This window comes from Drosophila elegans, unplaced genomic scaffold (assembly GCF_018152505.1).
Source record: "Drosophila elegans isolate 14027-0461.03 unplaced genomic scaffold, ASM1815250v1 contig_208, whole genome shotgun sequence".
In the NCBI taxonomy this organism is placed as follows: domain Eukaryota; kingdom Metazoa; phylum Arthropoda; class Insecta; order Diptera; family Drosophilidae; genus Drosophila; species Drosophila elegans.
In genome coordinates this window covers 5,271,506-5,283,474 of record NW_024545578.1, presented here as the reverse complement: position 1 = coordinate 5,283,474, position 11,969 = coordinate 5,271,506, and the positions used below count along the sequence as shown (strand labels likewise).

The 11,969-nt window shown below is 37.2% G+C and overlaps 1 protein-coding gene across 10 annotated transcripts in view; it reads left to right on the top strand.

The window, feature by feature from the left end:
• The first annotated feature begins 13 nt into the window (after nucleotides 1-13).
• Nucleotides 14-11,969, top strand: part of LOC108146007 (formin-binding protein 1-like) — a 35,019-nt gene continuing 23,063 nt past the window's right edge. For all 10 annotated transcript variants that reach the window (XM_017271772.2, XM_017271769.1, XM_017271771.2 and 7 more), the window contains exons 1-2: nucleotides 14-110; nucleotides 859-959. In XM_017271772.2, coding sequence (XP_017127261.1) covers nucleotides 98-110; nucleotides 859-959 — 114 coding nt within the window. In that variant the 5' untranslated portion in view covers nucleotides 14-97. The remainder of the gene's footprint in view (nucleotides 111-858; nucleotides 960-11,969) is intronic.

Sequence of the window (11,969 nt, the reverse complement as noted above, 5' to 3'; positions counted from 1 at the left end):
TCACACTGTTTTTAAACCCCGAGAAAAAACAACGACGAGCGGATAGTTGCGGATAGTTGAAATTAAATTGTTTTCGCACGCCAAAAAGGAGAAACAAATGCTTGCGTTGTGTGAGTGCGGGTGTACCGAGTGTGTGTGTGTGTGCGAGTGTCGCCCGAATTATGACGCATACTGAAGTGCATAAAACCCAAAATGAAGTTGCAATTGCACTTGCAGGAAATAAGTAAAATAATAAACGAAAAGCAATAAAACGGTGGCAGAAGAAGAAGAATTGCACTCGGCAATTGTGTTTACATGTGTGTGCGAGTGTGCGTGGGTGTTGTGTGCGAAATTATGTAAATACAACAATAGTAGAATTCCAATTGTCCTCTCTTTTTTTCTCAATTATGAAATGCAGTTGCACTCCAACTCTCTCCATCTCTCTCGCTCTCTCTTTGCGCAGCGAAATACCAGTGCATAGAATTTTCTTATTTTCAACTCCTCAAAAGAAAAAAGAGTTTAAACTGCCATTAGTTATAATTGTTTTTACTTTTTTTCTACCTGCTATTGCAACTGACACGTCTGCATTGCCACTCTTTTTTTTACATGCTTTCTTACCTGCCCAACCACCGAAAAAAATGAAATATATGACTCGAATTGCTCTCTTTCATAGAAAATTAAACATCGCGTCGCGCAACGCTGAAAAAAACGGAAAATGAAAACGAAAAAGCAACTATAAAATTAATTAACCTTTGCGGGATAATAATAAAATAATAATAAAAATTCTCATCTATTACTATTCTTCGCTTTCTCCCTCTTTCTCCGCCGTCTGTGGATTACATTATCTTCTGTGGATTACTATTAAAACAACAAAAACAGTGGCAGGCGGATCGAGCAGAACCAGCAGCAGCAACAAACTGGCCGAATCGGAAAACGCAGCGCAAAACTCCAACAACATGAGTTGGGGAAACGAGCTATGGGTAAGTTCTGTTTTCCTTCGATTTTGGGGGATTATCTTTTTATTGAGGGGTACAATTTTTTCATTGGTAAAACTAGGATATGATTGAAAAATTAGTTAATTGAAATAACACAGTTTGTAGACAGTTCTTACTTATATAATGGTAGTAAAAATGCAGTTTTAATAAAAAATCCATAAATTAAAAACGTTTTAAAATATTAAATAGCATTAAATTAATCAATAGTCAGTAGAAAGATATCAAGTCTTTCGCCTTATCTAGATAATATAATTTAACCCACAATAATTTATTTTAGTAAAAACTCTTGTACTCGTAATATACAATTTGAAATATAACTCCTTAAACCTCTACAAATATCGTATGAAACTCAGGTTCTCACAAAAAATATTTCCCCTAAATCGCTAAATGTAAATACTTTCTTACTGACATATTATAAGCAGTCTAAATAAATTTAAAAATTAATGCAAGGAAATTGTAATTTAGCATGAAACATATTTGGTTAAAAAGCACATTGATACTCAAATCATTCCCCAAAAGTTTTCTGTATTCTCGGCAGTAAGCTCGAAATTTCCGTTTTAAGTAAACCTCATCCTCAGTTCCAGTTAGAAAACCCAATATTTTCTAATTGGCTGAACAATCTGAGCAAACTTATTTGTGTCAATTAATTATTTCAATGTCATCAGTTACCCATAGGAAATCCACTCGAATGCTCAAAGCAGTGAGAATTTTACAAATTGCTTCCCATAAGCCAAAGTGCAGGCAAATGTTTTAAGAACGCGCGCTTCTGGCGTCCCTCTCTTTCTACCACTGCATTGCCGTCTTTTTCCCTCTACCGACCAAGCTGGAACTTGAAACTTTATTAAAAAAAACTGGTTTTGCGGGTTTTATGTAAATTGCTGCCATATGAGCACGGCCAGCAGCGTGCGCCCCAACGAAATATATATATTTCTCGGATATATCGTTGCTTTCTTGTTGTTTTTATTTTCTTCGGATTTTGTGTTCTGTTTCGGCGGAGGCCCCACATTCCACTTCGATCCATAGAGTTCCGAGTACCGGGTCTCCACATTGTTATTATTATTATTTTGTTTTTTCCGCTCTCCGTCTATGAAATTCAACTCTCCAGCTCACAGCTGTTTTTCTGTTGGTTTTTTCCTAGTTTTTGCCAGGGCGTTGACACGCCCAGCTAAAGTTTACCTGCCTGTGCAGGGATTTTTAAATGCACAAACAGTATTATAAAAGCAATTTTTAGCTTGCCTCAGCTGCTTTCATTCCGCCTCTTTAGACCGATTTAGTTTTTGCTGATTTCGATTCAATTCGGATATTCGAATATCGATGGATTTTATATGCCTTCCGCGTTTCGGGGGTAGTTTTCTTTCATCAGACAGCAGCCGGCACACCCTCAAAATGTGTGCTGGTGTGCGTGTGCTTGTAGGTGTGTGTGCTAGTGTGTGTGTGTAAGCGGAAAATTCGCCTCGACAGCAGAGGAGGTTCCCCGGTGTCAGGACCAAAATTGCACGTCTAGACAACGTTTTGCAATCTATTTGTTGCCATTTTTGTTGTTCTCTTTTTTTCCCACAGTTTTCTCTACTTTTTTTTAGTTGCGGGGATTTAGTTGGATTTTGCCCAGTGTCTGCTGTAAGTTTTAGGCTCTGAAAAGCTTGTCAAGTGTTTGTCAAGGGGATTTGCATACGGCTCAAAGCGTACTGAATAGCAGCAGAAACTAATAAAAAGCTGGGAAACTATAATGTAAAAATATTACTAACAACAAAGAATAGTATTAGATTATATGCAATATCAACAAAAAAAAAAAAATGAATTAAAAAAAAAGAATTTAACACATATAAAAGTAAACGAAATCTCACATTACAAAAAAAAAACAGTCTTCAGAACCAGGCCAAACTTAAAATATAAACAATTCTTGGGTAGGTTCCTAAAAAACTTAATATGAGAACAGTGAAAAAGTAATACACAATTTCTCAAGAAAATAAATAAACAAATTCTTTTCAGGTTTTATGGTCAATTCAACATTGTTAGAGTTTTTGCTTTATTCTTGGCTTCACGACGTTGTTTAGTGACTCATGTTAGTGGTAGAAATCCAGTTTTTGGAGCCCCTCTTTCCATTTTCCTTCTACCCACATTTGCAGACTCAATCACGAAGCATTGTTCGCTTAGCGAAAATCAGTAGCCGACGAACATTATATATGCCCAAAAGTGTATTTTTAGCATTTGCATAAATGATTTGCACGCCACAGAAATACTCCTCGATATGCCACTTAACCCAAAGAAAGTGTAACCAGAAAGATTTCGGTTAATTGAATTTGTGCATGGAAAGCGAAGCGGACAAAATTAAAAAGTGTAATAATAATATTGTACATTTTTAATGCAAAAATCATAGGCTCCCTTCCTCCCCCCTTGTCCATTTTCTTGGCTAATAACAACGTCGATCGAGCGCGTGGCTAAGCGGGTCAATTGCGGGGCCTGCATAAGCCGCCAACAAGCAACAAGCGCCAGTGACCAGTTGCCAGTAATACGAAAAAAAAAATGGAAAAAAAACTTTCTTTGCATTTTTTGTTTGCCCATTTTTTTATGTGCAAGATTTTCACTTTAATTAAATTTAAAGCATGCGCCGTCCACTGTGACTCGTTGCTTTGCATATGCAAAAAACAAAAACCAAAAAAGTTGTGGGCCCACAAAAACTTGGTTAAATAAAATCACTTTTTGTTAAGTATTTATTTCGACATTTGAATTTGATGGGAATTTCTTTTTTGGGAAAACACCCCTCCCACATATCTCACTTTTCCTTCCTCTCTCTCACTCTTTTTCTCTGCTGCAGCTCTTGGATTTTCTTGTGACTACAGAGTGGGCCTAAAAATAGTGTGTGTTTTTGTAATTTCAAATTGCGTCGGGTCTAGACAAAGTATATTGAATTAATGATGATTTTGATGCCAGAAAATTTGGGAGAGATTTAAAAGACATATCAAGGATTCATTTTATTAATTTAAGTTTAAAACGATAATAAGTGTTTTAGCTATCAGTGTAAAAGTTATTTCATCATAATGCTTAACTTTAAGTTGCACAATTGGTTATTTTTGCTTGAATCATCCATAAAAAAGCGTCTTATCTCCGTATTTTAAAATGCCAAGGTTACAAAATATATATGTACAAAACAGTTTTATCTGCAATCTACCAAACAATTATTTTGTAGAGCATTTACATGTAAGTAATGTATATCTTTAGACTTTTTTTTTAACTTATCTGTCTTCTAATTTACTGTCTCTATGAATAATGTGTCTTCATTAAAGTGTTTTGCCTCGTCATACCCTATATAATCAGCTGGTTTTCCTAGAGCACTTTTCTCAGTATCTTGCAATCCGATGACTGACCGGCTCCTCTTCACGTTTTTTTAACCCATCCCCGCAGTTCCAGACCTCGGTCCTCCACTTGGCGTTCAATGCCATCGAGTCGAGTGCAGCTGTTTAATGTTGTCGAGCACTGTGTAAATAATTTTCATGCAATTTGTGCTGCTGCTGCCGTTGATCGTTTTTGATCAGTTTTCACATGACATTGAAAGGCCCAAGACAGAAAACAAAATAAAAACAGAAACTGAAACATTCACCAACGTGAGACGTTCATCCAAGCAATTAGCAAAAAAGTATGTATCGAATTGGACAACGACTTTAGGTTCGGTTGCCCCAACTTGTTGAGCGGCTAAAAATATGGCCACAGACAGACTAGACTAGTACTCGTAAAGCAATTTTTATGTGTCCGGGGTGTGGACATACTGTTGTAGGGCACTGTTTGGCCGCACGCTCCATAAAAAATGAAGTCGAAGCTCATATATCTTTTCGCAGCAGGTTATTTGTCGAGGGGGAGGACCTGGGGATGAATACTGTTCTATTTCTAACGTGTCCGCCATGATTGAAATTCTATCACCAGTTCCCCGTATAGAGGCCACCCTTCTCAAGACTGCACTTGGTTTTCTTTTCCCTTATGTAAGATCTCCTTGGGCACAATTCCAATTAAGCGAGGGCAAGTGTCAGGGCCAGGACATCCCCGGAATTGGGGTGGACTCTCTGGCTCAAGGCCATGCTCCTTGGATATCTCCTTCACTTGTTCTCGTTCTCGTCCTGCGTGCAAAACGCACCCTATCTGAAAATCTTAATCTGCATCGCCACCGCCTCTTCCACATCCTTATCGATTTTTTCTCCTTGCAATATGTCGCTCGACTACAATAAAATAGTTTTGGCTTACTCAAGGGAATTTTCCAAGTTCACGCTCGCCACGGGGGGTTGCAAAAACATTTTCGCTGATTTTATTGTATCCGGATGCGAAGATGCGAACTCAACCGAATTTGGCGGCAACCGTAGACGAAGTTGAAAAACTGACTAAGGGGTAATTTATTTGGCAAATCGTTGGGCTTCTTAGTATGGGGATAATGTATAACCGATTGTCATGTGTGGCGTCAGTTGAAAATATTTGCAAAGTGCGTTTAAGATAATTTTTTGGGGGGAGTACAGTGAAATCTAAAAATGAACCATTGTAAAAATATATGGATAAAGGTTGCTTTTTTTATGGGCTATAAAAATCGAATTCTTTCCTTTTTATCAGGGCTTATCATATCTGATAAGGATAATGATAAATAACAAGCACAAAATATTTTTTTACAATTTAGACCTGATATCATCTTTTCAATGGCTTTTAGTAACGTTTGCAATTTTAACAGAAAGTTTCTTCAACATCATTTATATGTTTATACTTACATATATACTTAATATTTTTGTTGCCAGATATATTATCTATTCATTCCATTCAACATTTCTCACCATCTCTATATCCTTCTCTGTTTGTCCCACAACTCTGGCCATGATTGCAAATTCAATTCACATCGTCTTGGGCAGTGCATTGTAAAATTATTACTTTTTGTTTGCAATTTTGCATTTTGCACGCTTTGGCTCGCGTTGCCATTTTTTCGTCCGCCAGTCGTGGCGTCTATTGATTTCAGTAGCCTTCAGCCAGTTTGCGCCGCATGCATACTAAACAGCCGCAAGACACTTTTGCCAATGCAGGCAACAAACATTTTAAAATGCAAATTGAAACCGTTGGAGTTTGAAATAAAAATCGGTTGCGGCGCCTGCGGTGACCATTTTAAATTTGTGCCACTGCTCTGCGATTGCTTCACATGGGAGTCATAATTAACATGGAATATTGTTCTACTATTTGAAAACATTTCAGAGATAAGCAAGAAATTCTTGGACGATAAATATGTGTATATTACGCACCCACTTCCTTTTAACTTAAGTCTTCGTTTTGATAAAATGACCAACTTTGGCATAGTTTGTTCCAGAAAAGCGATAAAACAAAAAAATAAAAATATTAAAAGAATAAATATATTACCACATACATTACTGCTGGGATAAATAAATATTGCGAGTGCAAAGAACGTGAACAAAATGCGGCCGAATTTCTCTATTTCCATGATTAACACCTTGGCATTTCCAAAACAAATCAATTTGTTGCCACTTGAAGTGAGTCAGAGAAGCTGTTTTGTTTAAAAAATACCTGCCGCTGATTCAGCTGGAGAAAAATCTTGTACGGAATTCATTATAATAATTTTAAGACTTAGAGATTTTAGTAGTTTTTTCCAGCTATATAGAGCATTTCGAGCGTTTCCGTTTAGTTCGGTTTCTTTGTTGGCTTTGTTGGATGTGTCAGAAGAATACTTATCAGCGAATTCACTTTGCCGGCCGTATGTGACTAAATTAAATGAACCTGTTGCTGGTCATAAAATCTATATAGACACGCACACAAACAGGTGACAAAAAATCCCTGGCTCAGTTTATTTAATTTGTGGCTCACTTTATCGGAAGTAGAGGGATTGCCTGGCCCCATATCAACAGTAGATTAATCACCCTATGGGGAATACGGGAATGTTATATTTTATGATAAGGTTCAAGCAAAAAAAATTTAATCTAAATATAAATATAGATATACATTGTAAAATTTTACAAGAAATAGTTTTTGTGTTCAAAACAATAATTTATAATAACATTTACATAATTTAATATTAATATTTGTTTTACTTAGGCCTTTCAAGATGTTTACGCTTTTTTAGCATAAGTAAATGTATCCCAAAGTGATTTATCTCACCTGCAATAGTATTTAAAATAATATCAAGATTTCACGGTCATTCGATCTTTGTTTTCTCAATACTTTTGGCTAGAGTATGTGAAATTCAGAGTTTTACTAGCAAACCGTTTTTGTTTAACGAAGCACACTCACATCAGCTCACATACATGGCGTATCATATCAGCAAAGGTTAATAAGTAAATATTAGTTAGACATTAGATACACAATGTGGCCAGTGCTACGTATCGCTTAGAATATTTTTTGTGGTTGCCTGAGGGGAACAAAGGCCAAATTCAATTATAGTTGCGGCCACCACAACATGGCCAAGTTGGGTGTGGTTCGAACCGAAGGCAAAAAATACATAATACAAAATCATGAATCAAAGATTTCGATTTTGGATAATAATTAAAATTCCACACGAAGATTTATGATGTGTGCATGGAAAGCTAAAATCAAAAGAGAATTCACTCCCACAAGAAAAAATATCAATTTCAACTGGATATCTTTGATACTTCAAAGATATGAATTAAATTATTTGATAGGGGAGTTATGTAAATGATTTGAAAATATACATTAATACATTTTTTTTCTTTACGATCATTTTAGACTGTATTTCAATAAAATGTAACTCTTCTTATTTAATTGCCAAAATTGTATTTTAGCTTTTAATATTTCTCTCTGTTAAAATGAATGTGTATACCTAATATTAATATTGTTAGTCTAGCTTATCGACTCGTTGGATTGGTCGGAATTTGTAGTTTGTTTGTTTGCTCGATAAGAACGCTTTTCCGCTGCTCATTATCAACAGGTTGCCGGGCTCAACTCTGACCCTGCGCTGTCAGCTTTTGTTTGGCAATTTTTCTTTTATTATTCCAACATTTATTAATTAGTCTAGAGATTTATGGATAGGCCGTGATAATTCATTCACGCCTTCTGACTTCTTCCGACATGGCGACATGTGGCCGCTGATGGCTCATGACCAAGTCAAGTTAATGCCTGGAGAGCCCTCCTTTCGAGTGGATCTGGTTGTCCCAGAGGGAGTGTGTGCCATTTTGCCAGAAATCGGCAACAGAAATCGGCCACAAATCACTTGAAATTGCAGTTGGATCGGGCAACCCCATTTCTTTTTGTTTTCTTGTCCAAAATGCACTCGAATTGAAGTGGTAAATGGGAGACGTCATGGCAACCGATGCCCTTTGTTCTCGATCCCCTGTGTGTTTTGCACAGTATACCTATATATGTATGTACGTTTATATGAAAATGTGCCCTAATGCCAGTTTGTATCACGTTTTAGCCGTTGATTCTAGCAGCACGTTTCATTATTTACATCCCAGCTAGTTGATAAAAACCTTCTTTCCTTTTTGAGTCACCCACTTCGTCCGACTGACTCACCCAAAAGGGGGTGGCCTTGCTTCCTCTAGATTCTGTTGCTTCCACCCTCCCACACACACGCACACAACCATCGGCTCAGCTGTATGACTCATCAGCTGAGCTTGGCTGTCCTTCAGGTCCTCCCAACGCCCAACGCCCACCCACAAGCAGACCCTCATGTAATGCCGCTAACATTGCGGCAAAGTGCTTGATTACGATGTTTGTTTAATACTTTTTTGTTGCTGTGCAGAGTGTGACAATGTTTACTGAGGGGGATCACTGCAGGAAATGGGGGTTTAAAAAAAGGGGAATTTTAAAATAAGCCAGCTTATACATTATACATTAGGTTTCTTGAAAGTTACAATTTAAATTAACAAAGAGTGGGGGGAAATGTATTTAAATGATGACCTTATAGCTATGTTTTGATCAGGAAATTCTTTAAATTAAGTAAAACCCTAACATTTTAAAAGACCGTTTTTATAAGTCCGTTTTATCATTTTTATTTTTATATATAAACGTATTTTCAAATACCCCTAAAACTGGTATTAAAATACAAGCAGAAAACAATCAAATCTCAAGTAGAGTTTGATGAATTTTCTTGACTGAGATTCTGGTTATGGTTAATTCTTTTCCAGTATCATATGTTAAAATTCCCATAATTTTATTAAATATTTTTCGAGTGTTTTGCTGTTGCAAAGAAGCTGTCACAGCTTTGGCCATATTGAAAGGAGCTTTTTTCCGCCAGCTCGAAGGCAAGTTCAAAGGCAGCTGGCGAGGCAGGGGAAGTAATACAAAGGCCGGGGAGTAAGGTAAAGGATGGCTTTTGTGTCCCTGTTTCGTCATCAAATATTATGCAAAGAGCAGAAAAACGAGGAATTGAGGACGCAGCCCCGGCTTCGCTTTTATCATTGTCATAAACATAAGCGCTGTATAGTAAAATACGAAGGCTAAGTCAGGCTGCCTGCGTGGCTTGGGTTTCCTTTAGTTTGGGTTTCGTTTAATACTATTTTTTTTTTTTACGGAACCGCCTTTGTCGACGGGTCTTCCTCAACCCCTTTGACAAAAAAAAAAAAAAAAAAAAAACAGTTGATGGCACACCCGCAAAACAAATTAGCTTCATTTCCTGCCCACATGACAGGCCCAGCTTTAGAGCCCTGCCAAAATTCAAGTATTTTTTGTGTTCAGAAATACATAAATTTGTTGTTCGCTTGGCCATCTTGTTTGTTGCAAAAAATATGAGCAAACTTTGCTGTCTGTTTTTATTTCGCCTGAGTGTGGGCAATTGGAAACTCCTCCACATGGAGGAGTTATAGCGGAAATCGTTAAATACTCTGGCGATAAGAGCGAATTTGTTGCTGCAAAATTTAGCTGCTGCGTTAAAGTCATTGAACCGTGGACGTTGCATTAAAATCGATTCTGTGGACCCTGATCCAATCTTTGACTCATCGTTTCACATCCATCCATATGTTTTGGGGTCGCTTTCCATTTCTGCACAGTCCTGAATCATTTTCAGGAATTTTTTTCTTTTTTTGCCGACGCGTGTCAGGGGGAGGTGATGTGTTATGACGTGCTGTGCACATGAAGTGCTCGCCTTTTGTCTGCCTTTTGATGTTTTATGACAGTTTCAAATAAAAAGCATCCATTAACGATCCAAATCGCTTCATCAACGGCTGCTGCTGCTGGTGATCTTTGTTTTCCCAGTGCTTTGTTGTGTTATGATTTTCTTGGCCACCGTGAGAAATTGCACTGATATGGCTATAATAGTAGAGGATCGCTTTATCCACTTTTTTTTTGGATCATCATCATCAGTACTAGCTGTTCACGGAGAAAAACTAAAGGAAAATCATAAAAAACATTTACTTAATCATTTTATAATACATTTTGATAGACTTTTAATAATATTTGGCTTATTAAATTCAAAAGACAATGTTGTTCTACTTTTATAAGACGCTCTCAAAATGTCAAATAAAGTTATAAAGTTTTTGCCCAGCTGCTCTTCTGAAAAAACCTCTGTAAATTAGCCGGCAACATTGTTGCCACTCAAACGTGCCACATAATATTATTAAAAACTGCAGTTCACCGCCATAAAACGTTGCTAAACTGAGAAAGGGTTGGGCAGGGTCTCCATTTGAGGACTGTGGAATGGAGTTGAAGATGGAGATGGAGATGGAGTGGAGTGGAGTCCAGAGGTACCGAGCCATAAGGTATGCCAGTGGGAGCTGCAGATGGCGACGAAGAAGGCATAAAAGTTGCGCGCTGCTTGGTTGCAAGTGGAGCAGAGAAGTTCAGTGGCGTGGGCTTTGAGGGGTAAACAAGAGGAGGGTTAAGCGAAGGTGGGTGGTTGGAAAAGGGGAATGGAAAGGGGATCCCCGGAGCATTGCACTCGCCGTCATTGTGGAAAACTGTGCAAACTTGAGGCAGCTGCCAACTATTTTGCATCCATGTGAGTGCACCTCAGTGTTCGTGTCTCGTGTTTGTTTGCTTGTTTGCTGTAAATAAGAAGATGCGACGTCTACTTCAGTTAATACTATTATGGAAAGATGGTAGCGCTGATTTGACGACGAACATAACTAAGTACTTTGCGGCGAGAATATTGACTTTGCCTCGTTTAAGGAAAATTGAGCTGTTCGCTTATTCAGTCCAATGGTCAAGTGTTGATACACTTATTTCTAGGAATATCTAAATTGGTTTATTGCGTGCCAGTCTTCGTTATGATAGGTGATTCATAGGAGAAACAATATTATTATTGGCAAAATCAAGAGTTACCTTTCAGGGTGCTTTTATACAGTTTTTATCAGCTTTAACTTATATCTTCTTGGTATTTTTATCCATATTTATCGTAGGAGTTGATCAAAACAACATTCTATTAGCCTTATAAAAAATGTACTTACCCGGAAAATGTTTGTAAAATTTGGTATATGTTGTGGTTAATGTTTTTAGAATTACAAATTTGTATAAATAAGTTAGAATAACTTAATTTTCGAAAGAATTTTCCATTGTTTTTTTTTAAATGTACTGAGATACATTTATTGTTTGTAAATCTGTTCCTTGTAAATTTCCATTTTGTATCATAAATCAAAAAATAAATAAACTTAAGTCAATGTTTAACCGAATCGGTCTTCCTTGGAAAATCTTTGTTTCTTAATTCAAAGAATTCAACCTTATAAGCTAACCATTTTTTCTTTTTCTTGCAGGTAAGTTTCAATTCTCATCAATCAAGCGACGTGAAAAACAATTGCCATGTAAACAATTGGCTCGAAAAGCACTGTGAGTAAAGAAAAGTCTGGACTTGAGGTGAAGTGAATTTTCCAGCCAATGGCAATGCATTCGGTTGAGCGAGTTTATTTTTATAAGACTTCGGCGCATTTATTATAAACAAAAGCAAGTTGATAGCCGTGATAGTGTTTACGTTAACATTGACTGCCAGTCAGTGGATCGAACCTGAACCCAAAAAAGAAAAGAAGAGAAAACTAGGGAGATACACAGAACCCGCCACCCACAGAAAACTGTTTTCCT